Raw genomic sequence first — 22420 nt, 5'->3', positions numbered from 1 at the left:
TCTCGGTGACGGCGGTGGCACAATCTGGGTACGTCGCGGAGCATTTACAGGGCGTTGCAGGCCCGGAAGCATCGGAAAAGGCGGTTATTAGTTCGGTATCATCACCACTGGAACTCAAGGCTGCAACAGCCTGCGAATTGCCCGGCAATGCGTCGACAGTCTAAGCTTGCGCACGGAAGCAACTCTGCTAGGACTACTTATCCTTCGGATGTTCGGCGGTTTGCGCTTGCGGCTGCCGAAGCGGTGCTTGGTCGCGTATTTAGTCGTCCACGTCCGCCAAGTCATGCTCGAAACCACAAAATGAAATAGAAAACTAAAATCCGAATAAAGTGATGAAGCGGCGGCGTACCTCGAATATCCAACACGTAAACAAAGGGGCAGCAGCCAGCGCGCGAAGAAACGGGAGAAGCAGACGCCGCAGCAGCTCGCTTCCAGACCCGGCCAATGGGGCGGCTCATAGAACGCACGTGCCTGAGCAAGCCAATCGGCGGCCGCGACAAGCAGCTCCGCGACCTTCAGACTTTTTGCTTTTTTATGCTTGCTCTTCTCTCTATCAGGAAATGAAAGAGAGGAGTCAAAAGGCGAAGAGGCGCGCTTTTCAACGATACCAGCATGGCCGCACCGCGTACTGCTGTTCCGGAGCTAGGGACGCTCGAAAACCGAGACTTTTCCACCGATTTTCACGAAATTTTCGCTGTATTGCCTTATGTATATATTTATTTATGGTACTTAGCAGTCGTTTTCAGCGTAAATACTTCGAAAACTTATAGAAAAGGGGTCAAAGATTCGAAATCTGCAACTTTCTAAAAAGTGATTTTTGGGTCGTTTTTCCAGAGTTGATCCCCGCGTCCCCCCTTAAGTTGTATTCTATAGAAATCTTTATTTTACACTTTCGCTTGTTTACTTGTTCTTCGCAGCGTTCTTGCGCCTCTTTCCTGTGCGAGTGCATTTGATGAGATTCCTTGTTTGCCAAGTAAAAAAGAGGTGCATTTCGCATGCCTACCTGTGAGATACGCCTAATTTGATTTCTCTTTTGCAGGTTTGCACGTCTTTATGTCAAATGGTGGATGTTATTCATATTTGTACCAGTAAAAGCATCCACCCCCCCCCCCCCCTCATTTGCACAGTAAAGTTACCTTGGGCTGTGCTCCCCCCGGAAAAAGAATCCTGGGTATGTGCCTAATTCGACATTACGGTTTTTTTCTTAGCTTCAGACATTCAGGGGTCAGCTTAGAATCAGGGCTGGCCTAGATTAGAGTAATTACAGCATTTAAAATTACCACATTTAAATACATAAGCTCTGCAAGTTTCACCAAAATCAATAAGAATTGAAAAGCTCTGAACCGCAGGGTTCCCCATTAACTTTTGGAGCAGCGGGCAGCAACTGTCTTTGTAACCACTGCTTGAATGGCCTCACTACAAGCAACATTGATTTCACGATGTTCTTGTCACATGCACAGCACCATGACAGTAGTCCTCGGTGGCACTTCCCCTCTGTACTTTGGTCCGAGGCAACATTGATGTGATTGCAGAGCACAGTGCCATTGTGGATTTTTCCAGTGAATTTTAAGAGGTTCGGGGCTGCACTTTCTCAACCTCACTCCTATTACTCTGAACTCCTTGCCTTTGACCTCTAGGGATAAGCAGGTTTGTCATACCACAGACAAGCTTCTTATTCCTATAGGGATTACTATTACTACTACTGGCATGTTCTGTGGAAACAGTGAAACTCATGAAATCAACCTAATCCAAGGAGATGTTCGTTCGAACGCCCTTCCTGTCCAGCTTTCTTAAATAGATATGCATAGTGTGCTTTACGATCAGATTCTGCACGCCTCCACAAGTGATAGCCGAGGAGAAACAGCAAGCTAACATCTTAGCACTCCAGAAAGTGAGTTCTTAAATGTTGAACTTGCCTGCAGGGCTTCAAGGTAGGCCGCCCCACCATCCTTCTTGTAGGCTAGCGCCATCTGGGGTAGCAGCTCAGCCTGGGGTTTGTCCAGGGTGGCCAACATGGCATGTGCCAGGGCCTCTGAGAGGAACTTCCGGGGGATCTTCAGTGCTTCAAAAGCTCTGCTTGTCTCATCTGGCAACCCATTGTCGCTGCCCCCAGGAGGAGTGGTGGTACCATTGTTGTTGGTCGCATTGTTGGCAGTGGTGGTGCCTTGCTGCTGTTCAGCACCATTGGAGAATTTCAGGGAAGCCAAGAGTTCGTCCACCCGTGCTATCACCTCCTCACGGGTGGCCCCCTTCTCACGTTCAGGAGCACTGCGGTTGGCACGGTTCTTGTCTTGCACCACTTGCTTGATCACTATAGGGGGCTGTGGCAGAAAAATAATCGTCAAGAGCTGATAACAGAGGCAAGAAATGTACTATAAGGATGCCATACTAATAACCTGCAAAGGCATCTACAGAATTATGGCGCCTGATGAACACTGAACTCGGCTGAAAAAGCTGCCCCTGAGAGAAGACTGGCCTACAGAGACCTGCTCTTAGTCACCTACAAGTACGCTACATTAACAGTAGACTGTATGGAGACAAAATCCCATAGGATGAGCTATGACACTAGTGAAGTGGCATTCTCAGTGAATGACATAACTACACTTTCACCAAACTTGAGTAGACCTACGCCAAATGACGACATGCCCAATGTACACTACTAAACAATGTTGACTGCTAAGCCTACTCAGATGACACCGAAATGCTGTCAGTTCTTTAGTCATGTTGGTAGTCTGTTGGCTGAAAAAGCTGAATGCAAGTTTTTCTACTGGATGTGCACTTGTTGCACAAATTAGCTGGTACAGCTCAGCTGCTACACCTAGCTGTTTAGGATTAGCACTGAGTATTGTGCCAATGGACACCTTGTCCACTGCAGGGAGGGAGTTGCATTTGTAGCTATAGTTTTATGTCCACAGAAATGTTATAGCAATTACTTCTGAAATATTATACTACACTTTCCAAGAGAAAGCCACTGATGTAAAATAAGAGAAGGCTTAGCCACTTCAGCATTAGCTTGTTTTACTGTGGGGTTAAAATTATGTCTGCCAATATCTCCTTGTGCACAGTACAACTGAACTCTGATAAAATGTTATTTCAGCCTTGACTGCAGTGAAGTCAAGCCACCGAAACTCCACTGCAGTAGAATCACTAGATTTTCGCCAAGTCAATGCAGAAAACAAAGGTGCCCACTCACTTCCTTCATGGCTTGTTTAGCGAGAGGGTGTGGTCCCAGGGGTGTGCTGCCCGTGGAGCCAGTGTTTGTCTTTGAGAAGCTCAGCGGAGTCTTGGGCTTGAGCACAATGGAGTTCTGGGCTGGTCGCAGGGAGATCTCATCTGCGCTGCCAGGGCTCTGCTTCTTCAGGAAGCGTGGGGGCAGATGCTCCCCGCCTCGTTGGCCACGGCCAAACTGCTGTGGTGGGGGCTGATTGTTACGGCCGTTGTAGAAGTTGCCTCCACCACCACCGCCCAGGAATCCTGCACGGCAGAAGTAACCATGACTTCCTGCACGCAACCTTGCACAGAAACTGCCAATATGCACAATTCAAAAAGCAGTTGGCATTCATTGACACTTGGCAAGCTGAGCGCAATTTTCAGGTTAGTGGCTGCAATGTCTGCATATCATGTCTGATCCTGAAGAAAGCCAATACAGAAAAATTCCTTTTAAGGACCCTGCAAAAATGTGCTTGCGCATAATAACACCAATAAAATTCATTTTTTTACAAAGGCAGGGCAAGTTCAAAGCAGTTGGCACTAAAGTTATAGCTGCAGATGCAGGCAGAAATTACGAAGGAGCAACAGCAAATTATACTTTGTCTCACTAAAGGCTTTCAGCCTCGAATCTACGGGCACGCCACAAGGCCATCCCACCATTGTTCAAAACGCGGTTCCAAGATCCAGCAATGGTAGTACTCCGCACACACTATGCAGCCAGTGTTGCGCTCAAAGCACACACAGCCCGCAATCAATCGTAGATGCTCACTCACCGCCAGAGTTGTTCAGGGGCGTGCGGGCCGAGCCGCCCGCGCGGTAGGGAAAGAAGCGGTCTCCTCCCGAGGGGATGACCCCGGGCCCCGTGCCCAGGCTGGCCATTGGGAGCGGGGCAAACACGTCGTCCATGCCTCCCCCGAGGGAAGCGGCCCGGGGTCCGCTCACCCGGGAGCCGCAGTAGATGCCCAGGTCGCGCGACGCCTCGTCGCGTATCTGTTGCAGCGTGCGGGGCCCGTGTTCGGCGGCGCCTCGCCGCGGCACCCAGCGGTTCGCGCGCAGCTCGATGACGTCGCGCAGTAGGAAGCGGATACGCGCGGGCAGCTCGGGGGAGTGGGAGAGGGTGCGCATGCGCTCGAAGTACTGGTCCATGAGGGGCCGGGCCCGGGGGGTGTCCAGCCGGCGGCCCACCGTGACCAGGATCTGGCAGAGGCACTCCAGGTCCTGCCAGTCGCCGCCGCTCTGCACGCGCGCCGAGGCCACCAGCAGCTGCTGCACGCACTGGTGCAGGATGGACTCCTGCAGCAGGCCCTGCTTGCCCAGCTCGCCGATGAACTTGATGTTGCCGAGCATCTTGTGCTTGGCGACCAGCCGCTGCTCCTGCTCGTCGGGCGTGAGGGGCCCATTTCGACGCTCGAAGGCCTCGTTGGCGCGCCGCCGGTTCTCAAACTCGTCCTGGCACTTGGTCAGCAACAGGCGGCGGAAAGTGGTGGTCTGACTGCTGCTGCTGCTGCTCGGGGGCGGCTCGAAATTTGGTGACTCGTCGCACAGTTCCCGACAGAGGGACGCGTACATGCAACTGTACTTGGGCTCATCCAAGGCCTTGTCGAAGATAAGCAGGATTACGCCCTTGAGAATGTGCGTCGAGTCGAGGCCCACGAGCAGCAGCTCCTTTCTGAGCTTGTGGAACTTTTCCGGCGTGAGCTTGTTGAGAATGCCGCGCACCTTTCGGAATACGAGGTCATTCTTGTCGGCAGAGTTGATGGGGGCATCTCGCCGGACAACGCTTGGGGGAACCCATCGGTGCACGCACGGGGAGGAGACAGTCGCTGCCGCTGCTGTGCCGTCCCTGTTGCACGGAGATGAAGAGCCCCCCGCTCCTCGCGGCCCTTCCGTTGTTGCGTCTGTTGGGGACGCCCGCGCCACACTAAACCGCCTCGCCGCCGCTCGCCTGGTCTTGTGGGGCTCCTGCTCGCAGGGCCTTTGTACCTGGGTCAGGAGGAAGGCGAAATTAACGATACGCTACACATGCAAGCACCGATTCAACACCCTGCTCCCCAAGCCACCGTTTCAAAGGTAGCAGCCCAATCGCTTGTTTCTTTCGATCACGAGCAAGCCCCTTTCAGCTCGCATAGCAACCGCGAACGACAAAGCCTCCAGCGCCTAGTGGGAGAGGGAGCATCCAGTCAGGCAAACGTTCGAAACTGTACGCAGGGAATGGCCCGGATGACACCATTCTTTCGGTGAGGCAGCCCCGCCGTGAAAACGGTGCCTGCGTCCCCCCTTCCCTCTATACGGCCCCATCGTTTCTTCCATCGGCTCGCCAGGTGCAACAAAAATACCACCGGGCATCGGAGCCAGCCGTAATGAACTTGGAAGGACCGCAAAGAAGGCAGCCACAAGGCTACACAGCCGTCGCCCAAATCTGGAAGGCCGCCTCCAAGGACGCGTGCACTTTCGACGAGCCCCGGCGAATTCGAGGAGGAGGCACACCAGGCGCGCTGTCTGCTGCGGCCGTCGCACCGCTTGCTTTCGATTACTCACTGCAGGACAAGGTCGGCGACTACGCAATCTGGCACCATCCGGCACATGGAGCCAACTAAAATCAACCCCGAACACCAGGGATGCGTTCCTCAGAGAAAAGCCGTTCTTTTTTTAATCAGAGGTCACTGGGAGGCTAGGACGTTTTCTTACTCCCGAATTCCTGGACGAGTTGGAACATGACGGCAGAATCATGCGGCGAAGACAGCGCTCGCCACGCAGTACTTTAGATACTTGACGCGCTCGTAAACTGAGCGAGACCTTGCTGACTGGATAACTCGAGAAAGCAAACGCGGACGCTGCAACACAGACCAACGTTGCGCTTGCAGGAGGCGATGCAATGGGGCCTTTAAATGCAGTTCCCAAAGCATGCACGAGAAACGAATGCGTGGCTAAGCAAGCTGCGGTGAACGACGGCCCGTTGTCGTGCTTTGCACGGTGCGGCCGCAGTGAATTCGTGCACGATTAAGAAAGGCAAGAGGAAGAGAAAGGTGCGAGCGCAACAAAAATCAGGTTAGCTTCACTGCTGCACACCCCCCTCCCAACAGTGGTCGCGAGAATGAATGGCGTCTCCTCCGCCTACGTAGCAAATGGGACATGCGCTTTAATTTTCTCACCGCAGTCTTTGTCGGAAAAGTAAGGAAAAAACGAAATAAAATAAAAAGTAAAAAAAAGTGTGAAGAACGGGACTCGCTCCACTCTCGAGGAGGCAGAGAACGAGTTGCGACCACGAACAGGAAACGGTTCGCGGCGTGTGCTACCCTAACCCCCTCCCCTACGTGGCCCCACGAACACGACTTGAACGTGACCCCACTGCGTGCCCTCCCTTGAACGCTAGTGCGTCAGTGCCTTGGAGCAAAGTCCAAAAGATTGGAGAGGAGGGGGGGTCGCACGCACGGGCTACCCCCCTCCCTCTCACCCGCTAGCCCGGAAATGCAGATTCCATTGCCAGCTCACTGGACATCCCGCCGCTGTGCACGAACTTCAGAGCGAAAGAAAATAAATGAATTGCTCATGCCGGACGACTCGGGAACAAAGAGGAGGTCGCTAAATAAACTGAACACGGTTAGCGTCCCTGCTTCCGAAACGCAACACTTGCACTGCATCCCTTCGGGTTGTGTGGAAAACCACTGAGCAGTTTTCAGCGAGTCTCACTCCGAAATTTCGAATGAGGCCTAACCAGCGTGCAGAAAAGATCGGTAGCGGTGAAAAAATTGCGGTTGTTCAACTGCGCCGATACACCTACGCCGAAGATTAAACATATTGAATCAGATCGAGCAATCTCAAATAAAGCAAATTTCTGTAAGAAAAGAAATTACAAAAGGAATTCGAAGGTCGTTTATTCGATGAACAGAAAAAATAAAAACCGGCGACCCTGACGTGAAGTCCGGGTGGCCAATATGGCTGTGGCTAGGACTAACTGCAGCGAACAACGAGGCCTGAGCAACCGACAAGATCAACTACCACTCGCATCGGTGCAAAAGCTAGGTGTAATGACGAAACGTTTCCTACAATGGTCTTTTGCCCCTTGAAACGCGTTTACTTGCGGTCTTTAACTGCTTAAGGGCTCGATACAAAAACAACAAACGAAACCTACAGACACAAAAAACGAGCTCGCCCCTGCGGAGGAATCGCACTCACCCTGCACGACGCTTTGTTCCAGACTGCGTTGTGCACGCAGCCAGCACAGCTCTCCCAGAATTCCTGAGAGCTCGCGAACCGTTCGGGCCGTTCGCGCTGATTCACGTTTTGTTCGAGACTTCGGTGTGAGGTCAGAAACCTGACTGATCACGTGACCAGAGCGCGAACCTCGGCATGTGACTTTCCGAGTGGCTCACCGTAGATGAATATGCGCGCTTAAAACTTCATTACAAATGGCACCTTTTTAGTTTCAGGTGAGACTGACGTTTTACGTAACAGTCATCCATAGCGGTTCGATCACCAGCGTGCGCTTTGTTTATACCCGCACGAGAATCGCCTTCTCAATCAGCTGATTCGTTTTTGACGTCGATTTGACAAAGAGCTGAAAACTAATCTGCAACCACCTTTTTTTCTGTTTATTCATGGAATATATTTGAACAAAAAATAATACTATTCCAGCATGGCGACAATTCTTATAGAAATGTAAACGCCAACTCATGTGGAAATGTGCATTTGTAGAAAAATTACAACTTGTCTAACAGCACGAAGTCGACTTTACAAAAAAAAATTCAGTTATGACCATCAAACCTTGCGTGAAACGCCAACACAGGCGTTACACTGGGTATGCGGTGACTGCTAACACTGCGAAAACAAAGACGACAGTGCGAGCGCGCTGCATGAGCGTCACTGGACATCGCAACTCAGTTGTAGCAGACGAAAGGTAAGCCGTGACATAAAGGTCGTGAGTAAAATGCCTATGAACAAGTACTCACCATGTAATGCGTCGCGCGCTGCTGATCGTAGTATGATTACTAAAGTCTACAGTGCGGCTGTGCTGGGACAACGCCAGTAGTGTCAGTGTGATTGTGCGATTGCGCCGCTTTCGCGCTTACGAGACGTCACTTGCAGATCAGTGACGCAGAGAGAAAAGTTGCGTCACGGATACAGAGGAAGGTTTCTGGGAACCGCAATGGGAGCAAGAGCAGACCACGCGACGGTGTCGTCACCTGGCGCTGGATGATTTCGGTCTGCGCGTGCCTAGACTTTCTTATTGATTTTTTTTTTTTTGCCATACTGCACGTGCAGGACACGCGAGTTGTGTGTGAATATGGTGCTACCTCTAGTGTTTGGTCAAATTATAGTTTTCTAGGCGCTGTGTTCTATTTTTCCAGAAAATGACATTGTATTTTGGAGTTTCGGTTTCTTTGTACCCGTTTTGTGCTCCGTGAACGTGCGGTCATGCGGTAGCCGCAATGTAGTAGCAGCCGATGGTTGCATCAGTTACATGTGCATGTGGCCATAGAGGAAGGAAATGCATGTGGAGATTACGGTGTAGTGGTGATGCAGTTCCTGTGGCTGCGTAAATTGTGGTTTTGTTGTCGTGCTTGATTATGCTTTGTGCCATGTATGTACAGTACATATTCCACCAAGACCTTAATCGTGGATTAACTTTCGTGAGAGAAGAGCTGCTTGCCTGAAATTTCCCGAGTGCTGGCAGCATGAGTGATTCCGACGCCACGATCGACTCGGATGAGTTGGATTCCTTTCTTTCAACGAAGCGCAGACAAAATAGCCGTGAGAATGACCACGACGTTCCGCGAAAACAAATAAAGGTCAGCGAACGACCAGTCAAGATACACGAGATATCGGACTCCAGCAGCGATACCGACTGCGAAGATGCTCCAAGTATGCCCACTGCCATCTCGAAGGCAGTCTCTAAAAAGCCCGTGTCAGTTACTCAGCGCAAGCCCGGCACATCCTCCGGTACGGAAAAGCTCGCAGCTGACAGGAAAGAAACAGCGAAAGCTCTTAGAAGAACAGTCGGAGGAGACAGTAAAGTTGTACGCGAGACGAAGGCAGTAGAAGCGGCAGATGCCGCTTCGGACGATCGGCCGGTGTGTAAATACGGGCCCGGCTGCTATCGCAAGAACCCGGAGCACATACGGGCGTATCGCCACGACGTCGCTGAAAAGCCGAAGCCGTCATGCTACAACGACGCGTTGCTGAGGCTCTACTACACGAGTGTCGCGGGAATTCCAGCCCGCTACAATGCGGCACAGATCGCACGGTCCGTACGGGAACTGCTGTCGCCCGACATGGGCCGCTTAGTGCGCTCTGCGCAGTTCAATTACTGTTTCGATATTCCGTGGCTCGTTGAGCAGTACCCGGCCGAGTTCCGAAACCTTCCTCTGCTCGTGGTGCACGGCGAACAGCGAGAGGCGAAAAGGGAGCTGGAGGCGTCGGCGGCCGGCTTCCAGCACGTCTCGTTCGCGCAGGCCAAGCTGGAAATTGTATACGGCACCCACCACACCAAAATGATGCTGCTGCTTTACAAAGATGGGCTACGAGTTATTATACACACTGCCAACATGGTCCCGTCCGACTGGGCTCAGAAAACGCAAGCTGTCTGGGTTGGACCCCTTTGTCCTCGCCTTGCGCCGGGCTCCAAGGACGGCGACTCTGAAACTGGGTTTAGAGCCGACCTCCTGAGCTATCTGTCGGCCTACGGTGACATGCACATAAACGAGTGGTGTCACTATATTCGCACGCACGATTTCTCGGCAGTCAAGGTTTACCTTGTCGGGTGCGTTCTGTTATATCTACCTGCTATTTTGGTACTCCCTTTGCAGATGTGGAAACTTGGCCTGGTAAAACCAACTGCGTCAGAGCTGCGCATTTCGCTTTCGCTCTTATCAATGCAGTGTGAAACTTAACCTGTGATGTCCTTTTTTTATTGTAATTAATACTTCCATTTGCATCTCCGCATCAGAAGGATAACTGGCATCTTCCACTCCAAAAACAAAATATTTGCATAACACTCATCACAGCATGTTATGTGCAACATAGTTATTTAGGCACATTATATATTTTAAAACATCACAAAGGCAAATCAAGAACATCAGTGCACTAGCCATCTGTTACGCAAAAGTTTAATAGCTATGGTAATTTACACAAGATGGTTTGTAACACCGGTGTCACACGGATACTTTTGACCGTGATCGAATCCTATCCGGATTGCAATTCTTAACCACGATTGGCTCCCTCCCACAACTTGCACAAAGGAGCCAATGGCATCTGAGAAATAGATCACAATCGAAACTGCGACATGGGACACCCATATTACCCTTAACTTGTTTTGTACAAGAGCATGTGTCTTAAGCAGCAAAATTATTTTTCAGAGAATGTGAAGGTAAACCAAAGGCTCAAAACTATTTGTGTAGTAAAAGTAAAAGCTACATAATTTTTTGCAATAATTAGACATATGTCACTGTTACTCAGTGGAATAGATGAATTGCTTATATTTGATTGTATGTTACCTATAGCCCATTTTGTAAGAAAGAGAAATGAGAGAGTTACATTCTTTATTGTTTTTTTACATGCTGGTAATGAAAACCTGAATAATGAAGTTGGAGCCTTTTAGAAAATGGTATTTCTATAAAAGTTGCCCTCAAGAATGGTCATGGAAAGCGTGCTGAATACTATTTTTTAGTATATGAAGTTTGGCGTGAACTTGGCAATAGCAAAAGTGGCAATAGTTGAAATGTGATAATACCGAAGTGTTATAAGAAGTTGAACCTTAAAACTTAAAGATATGATTGGTGGTAATTATCATGAGCTAATTCTACAATGTTGAAAAATTTAGGGAAGATGCAATTGACATTGTGATCACAAGTCGCTTAATGGTTCCGTAAGAAAGTGGCCGATTGTATCTGTCCAGGGTTTGTTCAGCACTGTATTTTTTTGCAACATCAGCAACATATGTTGAATTGCAATAATCTCCTTTGGCAATAATGCTGTGGGCAGCATGTTGCATCCTTATGTTGTGTATGTACCAGCTTAGCGAGTAGTGCTCAGATCACTACCTAATGATGTTACAAGTGTGCCATGAAATTTATAATGGTCTGTATGATAGTTTAGGAATCCGATTCAAGTTTATTATGTTTTAGCTTCATTAAAAGGCCAGGTATTGTAAGCATTCTTCTAATATAGGAACCGAGTAGTTAATACCATGGGATGGAAAGTGCATTCAGTTTAATGCAGTGGCGAGATTGCAAAATTCAACTGCTGTCGCTTAGTTCAATTGATTCAGGTGAGAGTTCATTGGAAATCTCTGCGAAATGACTGTACATATACTATGGACCTTACTATGCCACTGTTGACTGTGAGCAAGAGTGGGCTGAATTAATTCAGGCTGCAGTGGTAACAATTTGTGGATTGTGCTTAACGATGTACAGGGAGAAAAAGCTAATAGGCTTTGTAACAGATGTGAAGATGGATTATGAGATTTGGTGAAAGACAGTTCAGCTAACCGATTCAAGCTCCATTCATTTTTTTTGTCCCTCTTTGTAGTCTTACACATCATCGTCATTGGCTGCACTATGTAATAATGTTTTTGTATAATCAACAACTGCTGCCATGCACTCGTGCTTATCTGGATCATCTTGCAGTTCAGTGCCGGGAAGACACACGGGGCCAAGGAAGTCGAGCTTCGGTCACCTGAGACTCCGCAACCTGCTCAATCAACATGGACCTAGCAAGGACCTGGTGTCTAACCACTGGCCCCTCGTTGCCCAGTTCTCTAGCATTGGTTCTCTAGGTGCTAGTGCAGAGAGTTGGCTGTTAGGTGAATTCCTCTCCAGCCTCTCGACAACAAAGGGCTCTGTGGTGACTGCACGGTCAGTGCCTCTCAAACTCGTGTTCCCATCAGTGGACGATGTTCGCTGCAGCCTTGAAGGCTACCCTGCCGGTGCCTCGATTCCGTACAGCATAGTCACGGCAGACAAGCAGCGATGGCTGGACTCTTACTTTCACCGGTGGAAGAGCGACCGGTTAGGCCGCTCTGCAGCGTCCCCCCACATCAAGACATACACCCGGCTATCACCCAGCAGCAAACAGGTTGCCTGGTTGCTTGTCACGAGTGCCAATCTTTCGAAGGCTGCTTGGGGTGCCTTGGAGAAGAATGGAAGCCAGTTGATGATACGTTCTTATGAACTCGGAGTCCTACTTTTTCCAGCAAATTTCGGGCAGACGACCACCTTTGTTGTGTCCGACGGGTCAAGTGGAAACAATGCTTTGTTCTTGCCTCTTCCATATGATGTGCCTTTGGTCCCATACACAAAGGATGATGAACCCTGGACTTGGGACAGCCAGCATAGAGAGCTGCCTGATAGGTTTGGGAACATGTGGTGTCCACCTGTAAATAGGCGAGGTCGATAGGATAGTTTTATGTTTCAAAAATTGTGATGTGCTGCAGAGTATCTAAAAATATGTGGCAAAGATGTTTGCTGGGCTTTTATTATTTTCTGTCTCCACTATTTGTGATGACCTTGTGTGCTGCTTTCCTTCCTCTCTTGCCTGGTGTGCAACTGTGATGTGTTAAATTATACAGTGCCAAACTTTTGCTTGCACCAGGAAAGTGCGAGTGATACAGCATTTCAATTTAAATGCAGAACCCACTATGATACAGTGTTCATTTTGTTCAGTATATTGCTCATTATGCTTGTGAGTGGGTTATGAACTTTAATAATTATCAGGACATGCACGTAACTTGTAGTGTAAGCACTTGCTTCATGTCCAATAGTGCGGTATGCCACTTGTCGTAGTGATAACTTACGTCAAAAAAGTAACTTTTCACCATAAAGAACTCTATTTCTTTCTTTAATGTACTTCATGGTGATTGTTTTGTATGTTGAATGCACAAGACACTAGAGTTAACCATGACAGTAATAATCTGCTTTACAAAGACTGAGTCAAGGTGCCCTGCCCTTTTGCATTTCTTGGTAGGTGTGTCTGAATAGTAAAATTTTCAAATTAAATATAATTATTTGACAAAAATTACCTTTGTAAATAAAAATTGAATACCAAGTATACCAAATATTTTCATAATTCGAAACAAAGTGAAATCTAAGGGTTACGTGGAGCCCACGTGATAGAAAGGAGGAGGCTTATTTATATCATTTGGTACATGTAATGCCGTGTACAGCTGAACATAACTATAACAAAGAAAACATTCACACTAACTACGGTTAACAAAAATTATCATAACAGATTCCTGACTTCTTGAATAGACACAAAACAGTTATGACCGTTGTTACAGACAGCGTCTCAGTGCAAGCATTTAAAAAGAGCATAAGCAGTTACCTTCTTGGCACACAATTTTGAAATGTCTTTTTTTCCCCCTCTTGGTGCGATAAGTGACCAGTAAATGTTGTTTTCAGTTGTGAGTTTAGTTTTTATTGTTCCTGTTTCATTGCTTTGGTCGATTTTCATGTACTTCATGTCACAAATGTCATTCGTTCTTAGTTGCACATTTCTCGTGATACAGAATACTGTTGTTTCAAATGTTTTCATTTTGATGCATTGTTGCCAGTGCTTTCCACTGATATATAATAGAAAGTTTTGTCGACAGGCAATGCAGCAATTATTACAGCGATGTTGGGTGAGATGTTTGGGGAGTGGAGGGAAGGGGGTTGACACTGTCAGGCGTTAATTGCCTTTGTCTGCCTCCTAGGTAACTGTTTCTTGATGCCTAAATAAAATACTTTGACTTCAAAAAAAAAAAAAAAAAACTTTGAAAAAACATCTGATAAACTGAGGGGCTTGCAAATGAAAAACAACCGAAATGTGGTTGTATCTTCTGTGCCATCACCAATGCCAGTAATGAACAGCTCGTCACTATATATGCATATAGAGTGTTGTGTTTGCTGAAAGAGCAATGTGTAATGTACTACCCCAGGGCACATTGTCAAGGAATGCAAACTTGGTCAGACTGTCTTAAGTAATAAATTGCTTTGCTTAAGTTGAGAAAACAAATTTACAAGCTTCCTAAAGGCCAGCTATCCTCATTGACTGTCTGGATATTGAGCAGAATTTAGCTACCATGCTTCATACATTTGTTCAGTGACTGGAGCCTCTCTGCAGAAACCACGGCTCCCCCGCAGCAGAATCACTCGGAAGAGTCTCCACTTGCCTCTGTCTTCCTCCCTGTCGATTCTAATAAGTGTTAGCCCATTTATACCAGCAGAAATTAATATTCAACACCTTTGAATAATGCATTCCCAAATTTAATACAATATGTGGACGTATCTACTTTACAGTGCTTTTCGGGTGCATGTATGACCTGCTTTATATTTAATTGCATGTAGAAGACGGCACAACTCATCTTGTTCAAGTCCTACTGCAATAGTTTAATCGAATCAAATATAGAATACTTTTTGAATAATGGACAGTTATCACCATTACTATAAAACAACAATGTTCACATGCGAGTATCAATAAAGCCAGTGAATCACTGTCATTACATTGCACATTATGAAGGCTTGCTGGTTAAAGGCATAAAGGTAACATTAGGAATGGATATGTAGTTCACATTCCTCGGACTCTTCAAAGAGTGGGAATGGTCGCAGTTTATCCTGTAAGCTCCGATTCCCTATACGATGTAGCGTGCTGCACTATGTAACCGACGTAATTTCTCATGTTTTATGCCTACTGTAGGCGATTGCAACTGCAGGGTTAGAAATCTGTTTAAAGTAATAGAGAATATGGTACTCTCATGATCAGTGCCCTGAACATTTAGTAATTTTTGATGAGTAAAATAATTAAATGAGCCAGTCACTTAGCTTTCATATTACCAGTGCAAACAAGGCACTACAGACAAGGCTGCACAAATAATTGTGATACCTGTCAACTACAAGGTTTAATGAGAACATATTTATATATACTCAAAGTTAACAGAAATAGCATGTATAAAACCAAGAGAATATGCTACAATAAGATATATGTCAATATAAATACACTTTACAGGGCAGGTATAGATAAGCGGACATTTTCTGCCGTCAACAAAATCTATGGTTTTCGCTAGTTAACAGCAATTCGCAATATTTCAGCAGTGTCCCACACTGAGCTTTGGTAGCCCCACCACTCAGGCCGAGTTCTCCGCCTTTGTCGCATTACAGTTTAACTCTCTCTCACTCTCTCAAGCTTTGACACAGCCACACATGGCAGTGGCCTGACTGATGCTGACAGTCAGTGCCTATGAAGGGTTTGCTGATTGCGACATAATATTGCCGGAGTGTCAAATCTGTACAAAATGCATTGTGTCGCACTATTGCCAGCGTTTTAACTTCGGGAGGACATACAGTAAGAATATCCAGGGAGTGACAGGGTGAAGTTGACTTCTAGCAGAAGAGGAGCCTAACCACACAGGCGTTTTAGAGCAAAAGCTCTACTACTCGAGGTACAACTCCCAAGGTCAATCTCGGAGCACGTTTGACCTTCAGTCGCCGGCGCGCACGTGCGAAGATGTCACGTCACGTGATCCGCTGCGGAGAAGCTCCGCAGCTGCGCTCGCTTGAGCCTCGCCGCCATGCTTGCCAGTGCGTACTACGTGACTAGTCAAGAGTAAATATAATCCGACGTAGCGCGCGCACACGTTACGTCACGTTGGCGAGAACAACAGCGTCACAGAACACCTATACAAACTATACAAACAGCGTCTGCAGCCGCACTGGTGCAGCCAACATAACCGGACGCTGCCAACGCGGTCGGCGTCGAACGACGCTTGTCCGCGCGCCGATAAAGTCGGACTCTAAACGCGCCCTAAATAGCTGCTTCGGCGGCGCTTGGTCGCTTAGTCTCGCCATGGATAAAGCAGGCGCCGGTGCGAGCGCGTCAACTCTTCGCAGCAGGCGCCAGGCTGAGCCTGAGCGCCGGGAAGAAGCACTGAAGAACCGTGTTCTTGAACTAGGTTCAAGCCACGTTGAACTCCAGCCGCTTCGTTTTCTCTGCATGCACTTTAGCGAAATGAAGACAACGCGTAAAGCCTTCTAGAGCTAGCTCTCTGCAGCGTTGACACTAGACAAATTCTCCGAACTTAAATGGGATTTTGGTAAGGGATGGTTCCGCGCGCTGCCGGAACTGCATGATTCGCATAGTGGACGGTTTAATTAGCTGAGATGGCTTTACAATTTTAGGACCTATAACTGCCTAGTAGTATACTGCCTATACTACTAATATTTTCAGAAAGACCAAGAGAAAGATTTTCTTAACATTAAAATGGACCGAGATGTGATAATCTAAGACAACAGCTTGACGTACTTTCATTCCACACGAGTAGTGCTGTGAACGAAACCGAAAATAAATATTTCGTGAACTCTAACCTGAATCCAAGTTCGAGATGAAGTCGAAGTCAGATAAGAAGCTTTCGGCTGCTTCCGCTTCACAACTTCCTTTCATACGAAGAGTTGTCGTCTTGTTACGGTATGAAATTTCGCTCCTGAAAATCGAAGTTAATCGAGTGTTATATTAATTGCTGTTGGTAAATATTGAAACTGCAGACACGCGAACTGTTTGTGATTTCTTTCTGAACAATTCGGAATGAGCGTGGAACTTTATAGAACTTTTGTTCGCGGTGTAAACTTGCGGCCAATACAGGCTGCGTGCCGAGCTTGCGAATGATTATTACGAGCGGAGTGTCGCTGTTACCATTCTGTATTTAAAAGAAGTGGTCCTCGGACAAAGTTTACATGTGTCTAAGTTTTGTTTGTTGCGAATTGCAGTTTTAAAATCATTCGTGTATACTCGGACGCATGTGGCCAAGCTGCGTGGTTGTACAGCATATTTGATCATCTGTGTTGTGTTTTAGTGACTCGCATGTGAATTTATGGGCACGCCGTCGCATTCTCTACATCGCCTTGTCACGGATGACGTGTGTGTGTCTCAACCAGAGGGCAAGCGCATAAACAGTCCGTATGACACGTGAATGTGGCTATCCGCCTTCCGCGTGTGCCGTATCAAACATCCCTCTTGTCAGCAGCTCGCGGATAATGATGAAAAACGCTCGTCTTCTAGGATTTGGCGGCACATTACAGAATCCCAGGTGATCAAAATTAACCTGAAGTTCCACGTAACCAATTGCGCAGTTGCGAGACGTTAAACTCCATAACTGAATTTAAATTGTTAGATCTCCGTTTACGCACCGCGCGCCAGCATGTAACCGCGACATGTTATTTTCTTCTCTTGACAGTCCTTAAACTCGCAAGAGTAATCCTTGGCTCACTATCAAGATGGTCAGGGAGGATAAGACGACCTGGAAGAGCAACTACTTCCTGCGGCTGGTGCAGCTGCTCGACGAGTACCCCAAGTGCTTCATCGTGGGCGTCGACAATGTCGGCTCTAAGCAGATGCAGACGATCCGTGTTTCGCTGCGCAAGCACGCCGTCTTGCTCATGGGCAAGAACACCATGATCCGCAAGGCCATCCGTGGACACCTGGACAACAACCCGGCCCTCGAGAAGCTGCTCCCGCACATCAAGGGCAACGTTGGCTTCGTCTTCACCAAGGAGGACCTGACTGAAGTGCGCGAGAAGATAATCGACAACAAGGTGAAGGCGCCCGCCCGAGCTGGCGCCCTGGCCCCGCTGGACGTCATGATCCCGGCGCAAAACACCGGCCTTGGCCCCGAGAAGACCTCTTTCTTCCAGGCCCTGCAGATCCCCACCAAGATCTCGAAGGGTACCATTGAAATTCTCAACGAGATCCACTTGATCAAGAAAGATGACAGGGTCGGGGCTTCTGAGGCCACCCTTCTCAACATGTTGAACATCTCTCCCTTCTCGTACGGCCTGAAGATTCTCCAGGTATGCACCTGCACCGAGTGTGCATAGCATTGCACAGTAACTGGAACTCTAGACTTGTACAGATATCCGGCTTCTATGGGAGCCACTTGCGCCCACTCACGTTCAACCGTTGGCTGTTGGTGTCGCTTTTATAACTGTTTGTCTGCTACTCGTATGGTTCGCTGGTACAATGTTGTAAACAGTACGGCAGCTGTTGTGTTGTGACGAGCTGCTTGCCTAGTTGATTTTTGCGAACACAGCGACGGTGATGTCACAAGGCTTTGATCGGTCACTTGGCTCCAAAAGTTGACTGCCTGAACCTTAAAAATGTCGGTGCGTGTAGCCTGCTGCTCTCTAAAGTAGTGTTAAACAGCCGCTTATATTGCCTTTTTTCATGCAGTAGCAAACCACATAGATCTTTCACATTAAGTCACATTGTAGAATTCGTAGAGAAACAACCATAACGTTGGACGACAAACAATTACCACTCATTTAACTCTTAAATGTTGCCCATGAATTTGTCACGAGTTCAAGAAGAGAATTACGTATACAGCTTCACTGTGTATGTATCTTTCGCACCACCGTTTTGCTGCCGCCGTACCACGCAGAAAAGCTAGCCAGCTTTGCAGTTTGAAAAGAGTTCCGTGACACAAGGCTTGCAGTCAGCACGTTTTAAAGCAGTGGGATTGCTTTTGCAAGCTTTCTAATGAGCTAGACATCCAACATTAAAAACAAGCTAGGCTCACCTTTGAAACAGACTGGATCAACCTATTGCACATATCGGGTGCAGGACCTACTTGTGAATACTTTTACCAGATCATCTGTCTTTCACTACGGCACACAGCAGTAAATCCTAATGTCATCTGCGACATTAGGGCATCTGGAATCTACTCAAAAAAGCTAGGTTATGCTATGAATCTTCTAAAACAATTCTTCCAGTCTCTTATAAAGGTTAGGAAAGGGAAATTTATGCCGTTTTGCATTGCAGCTGCCACCTACCTTGCACCGCTACTCCTCTAATTTCACTATTCAAATGCAGAGCATTCACAAATTTGTGTTTTCTTTTTATATTTTGTGAATTTGCTATTTTAACACCAATACAAGCGCTTTGTGCCTGTTGAAATGGCAGCATAAGCGCTGAACAGATTGCAGAAGCAGACGACAGCGAACAAGTTATAATCAGCGGCACTCTGCTCGTACACTCTGTCGCTAGCGGCAAAAGTGGTGAACTAGACCAGGTGTGCAGGAGCAGGGAGATCTGTGCAGGTTTGGAGTTCAGTAGGTCGTGCTTCTGACATTAAAAGCTATTGCAAACTAATGTCATACAGTTTAAACGTCACCTTTCGAAGTGCTCTGGAGCCAATTTGCAGTTTTATTCAACATTGACAAACCTATATTTATGTGTTCCAAGTATTATAAACATTTAATATCTTTGTCTGTGTTAACACGCCCAACTTTCCTGTGCAGGTGTACGATTCTGGCACTGTGTTCTCTCCCGACATTTTGGACATCACGCCGGAGGACCTGCGATCAGCGTTTGTTGAAGGTGTCCGCAATGTCGCTGCTGTATCCTTGTCCATCGGGTACCCGACTGTTGCATCAGTCCCACACTCCATTGTCAATGGTCTCAAGAACCTCATTGCCATTGCTGTGGAGACAGACATCACATTCAAGGAGGCAGAAATGGTCAGTGTCATGTTGGAGCGAGCACCACTTCTAGTTGGTTTCTGCTGTCAGATGTTAATTTTTCAATGGCTGTAGCTTTGTCTTGGGCATTGTAGTAGCTAGTTGATCCAATGCCCTCACTTTTACGAGGCAAATATGTATTTAAAGGGTGGTTTTCTGTGCAAAGCCTTTTAGACTTTATCGTAACTTCCTTCGGAAGGTTGGTTGTCCTTTAGTGAATCAACTACGAGCCATAGGTTCAACCTTGGATGCACATATCACGTTTCGTTCAAAGTGCTTTCTATCAAGCAGACAACATTCAAGATGGTGTGAAGTTCATATTTCCCAAGTGCAAGTTTCACATAGCTTAGACTGGCCACACCATTCTATTGAGCGGCTGCAAAGTGTAATGCGCTAACACAGGGAAAGCAGTCGGCACACTCAGAATTGTTTTGTCAAGGCGAGAAGTTAAGCTAACATGTCTGTTTGTCTTAAGTGGTGCACTGATTATTTAGTAACCAACTAGTTCGTGGGCACAGCATGTTAGTACTTGTTGCCAAGAGGCTCACCTCAATCATGCATTTGCATGTAGGCCAAGGAGTACCTCAAGGACCCGTCGAAGTTCGTTGCAGCAGCAGCTCCAGCCGCAGGAGGTGGGGCAGCCGCAGCCAAGCCGGAGGCCTCGAAGAAGGAAGAGGCCAAGAAGGAGGAATCCGAAGAGGAGGATGACGACATGGGCTTCGGACTCTTCGACTGAGCTTCCATATGGCTGGCTGCCCACTGCTGCAAAGCAGCAGTGGCTTTTACCGCTCCTCAATAAAGTTGCTCAGAAAGGTCTGCTGCTTGTTTTGTTATTGCAGGGTGTGGACTATATACATGGTAAAAATATACTTTCAGCCACTAGAACGAATGATAATGGATGTGATTTTGCTACGAAATTAGGATATCTGAGAAGTTACCCATGAAGACATTGCAGTGGTAACTTATTCTATTCTATGTCGCACTGAATGTAGCCATGTGGAAAAAGCTAACTTTTTCTAACTAGCCGATAAAGTGGCGGCAATTAAGTGTGCAGATATGAGTAATGAAGAGGGTGAACAGCAGCGTGGCTTTAGGCAGTACAGTGCAATAGTTGAATGATCTCGACAGGTTTGGCAAGACTGCTGCGTTTGTTGCCGCTGGCAAAGTGGAAGTGCAGCAATGCTGACGCATAGTATGGACAATGGTACTTGTACTTTTTAAAAGGTTCCACGCCAGGCCCCATTGAAAGTTTTAGTTATAGATTGGAAATTCTTAAGAATTGTCTAAGGAGTGTTTACCTAAGAGTGTAATTGGTTTTTTATCAGAGGAGGCATAAGAAATAGAACTGTCTCATCATGCTTCCAGGAAACAAGCTTCCCTACCAACATACTCTCCTTTAGTCTTGAGTAGTGTCCGCAAGTGAGATTCCTGCCCACTATTGCCAGAGCTGCAGGGTCCTGTTCTTGTTGGGGGGCCTGCAATGGAAGCACATCTGCGCTTTTATTGGCGATTTAGCCCATTCTGTGCACTATTGGATGATTTACTGAAGTCTCGTGCCATAATTCATGTTGGTTAGTGCATCTGATTTATATTTTTTATGGCAGGAAAGGTGCACAGGCATTTCAAGTTTTAATTGTTTTCATGCCGTGTAGCGATTTGATGCTACGTAGGTATGAGCTTGTCTGTTTGCAGTGCCTAAAGCCGATGAAAGTGTTGAACTGCCTAGCATGCCCCTGACACCTAAATGTCAAGTCAACAGTGTGGGGAAGTGTGGAGATACAAAGAAGGGTGTATGGTGAGGGGGACCTGGATGACAGCCCTCGTAATTGGTATCGATGCAAAACTCCCGGCATGCGAGGGAGCCAAGAACGACCAGAAGTGTTGGGGATACTAATAGAGCAGTACAGGTTGCAAGCAAGAAAGTGCAGCAATGGAGATGATTTTTAATGCAGTCGGCATTCGTGGGATACTTCCTGCACTTTATCTGTGCTGTGACCTATGCCGCTTGGATCACTTGGTATTCACTGCGCTTCAATGAACCTCTGACACTAACTGGGGTACCCGCTGTGGTTACTCAGTGGGTACGGTGTTGGGCTGCTGAGCACGAGGTCGTGGGATCAAATCCCAGCCATGGCGGCCGCATTTCGATGGGGTTGAAAACACCCGTGTACTTAGGTTTAGGTGTACGTTAAACATCCCCAGGTGGTCGGAATTTCCGGAGTCCTCCACTACGGCATGCCTCATAATCAGAAAGTGGTTTTGGCACGTAAAACCCCATAATTTTTTTAACTGGGGTAAATGGATATATGCCACTCTTCAATGACAAAGGAATCCTATAAAATGTCTTCAGTGCTAGGCAGAATCGAACTTGTGCCACATATGCTGTATAGACTCTTGTAAGGATCGCACTTTTCCCACAATTTTGACAAGGTGCGGCCTTTACATGAGACCGAACCATTCCTGTCTAAGGGCTGCTCATCATCATCATCATCATCAGCCTGGTTACGCCCACTGCAGGGCAAAGGCCTCTCCCATATTTCTCCAACAGCCCCGGTCATGTACTAATTGTGGCCATGCCGTCCCTGCAAACTTCTTAATCTCATCCGCCCACCTAACTTTCTGCCGCCCCCTGCTACGCTTCCCTTCCCTTGGAATCCAGTCCGTAACCCTTAATGACCATCGGTTATCTTCCCTCCTCATTACATGTCCTGCCCATGCCCATTTCTTTTTCT

The 22420-nt window shown here is 47.4% G+C and overlaps 3 protein-coding genes across 4 annotated transcripts in view; 2 read left to right on the top strand and 1 right to left on the bottom strand.

Moving 5' to 3' along the window:
- Window positions 1–8300, bottom strand: part of NAT1 (N-acetyltransferase 1) — a 33701-nt gene extending 25401 nt beyond the window's left edge. The window contains exons 1-4 of one of the 2 annotated variants that reach the window (XM_075689325.1): window positions 8160–8300; window positions 3984–5193; window positions 3194–3474; window positions 1917–2321 (exon numbers count right to left, since the gene is read on the bottom strand). In XM_075689325.1, the coding sequence (XP_075545440.1) occupies window positions 1917–2321; window positions 3194–3474; window positions 3984–5193; window positions 8160–8162 (1899 nt within the window). In that variant the 5' untranslated portion in view covers window positions 8163–8300. Of the gene's footprint in view, window positions 1–1916; window positions 2322–3193; window positions 3475–3983; window positions 5194–7386; window positions 7500–8159 lie in introns of those variants that run through there. The other variant, XM_075689327.1, reaches the window with a different exon arrangement.
- Window positions 8301–8476: 176 nt separating this feature from the next.
- On the top strand, window positions 8477–14683 carry gkt (tyrosyl-DNA phosphodiesterase glaikit). The gene is made up of 2 exons (XM_075689328.1): window positions 8477–9970; window positions 11835–14683. The coding sequence occupies exons 1-2, from the start codon at window positions 8886–8888 to the stop codon at window positions 12601–12603; spliced, it is 1854 nt and encodes a 617-aa protein (XP_075545443.1). The 5' UTR covers window positions 8477–8885; the 3' UTR covers window positions 12604–14683.
- Window positions 14684–16561: 1878 nt separating this feature from the next.
- Window positions 16562–20504, top strand: RpLP0 (ribosomal protein LP0). The gene is made up of 4 exons (XM_075689324.1): window positions 16562–16644; window positions 17411–18023; window positions 19470–19688; window positions 20260–20504. The coding sequence occupies exons 2-4, from the start codon at window positions 17451–17453 to the stop codon at window positions 20422–20424; spliced, it is 957 nt and encodes a 318-aa protein (XP_075545439.1). The 5' UTR covers window positions 16562–16644; window positions 17411–17450; the 3' UTR covers window positions 20425–20504.
- The last annotated feature ends 1916 nt before the right edge of the window (window positions 20505–22420 follow it).

Source organism: Dermacentor variabilis, chromosome 4 (genome assembly GCF_050947875.1).
Source record: "Dermacentor variabilis isolate Ectoservices chromosome 4, ASM5094787v1, whole genome shotgun sequence".
Lineage (NCBI taxonomy): Eukaryota > Metazoa > Arthropoda > Arachnida > Ixodida > Ixodidae > Dermacentor > Dermacentor variabilis.
This window is presented reverse-complemented; position numbering and strand designations above follow the sequence as displayed.

Bases quoted from the DNA above. Each gene is read 5' to 3' on its own strand.
- gkt (XM_075689328.1), top strand. From the start codon at position 8,886: ATGAGTGATTCCGACGCCACGATCGACTCGGATGAGTTGGATTCCTTT. The intron at 9,971-11,834 runs GTGCGTTCTGTT...ATCATCTTGCAG, and splicing joins GTCAAGGTTTACCTTGTCGG to TTCAGTGCCGGGAAGACACA.
- RpLP0 (XM_075689324.1), top strand. From the start codon at position 17,451: ATGGTCAGGGAGGATAAGACGACCTGGAAGAGCAACTACTTCCTGCGG. The intron at 18,024-19,469 runs GTATGCACCTGC...TTTCCTGTGCAG, and splicing joins ACGGCCTGAAGATTCTCCAG to GTGTACGATTCTGGCACTGT. The intron at 19,689-20,259 runs GTCAGTGTCATG...ATTTGCATGTAG, and splicing joins CATTCAAGGAGGCAGAAATG to GCCAAGGAGTACCTCAAGGA.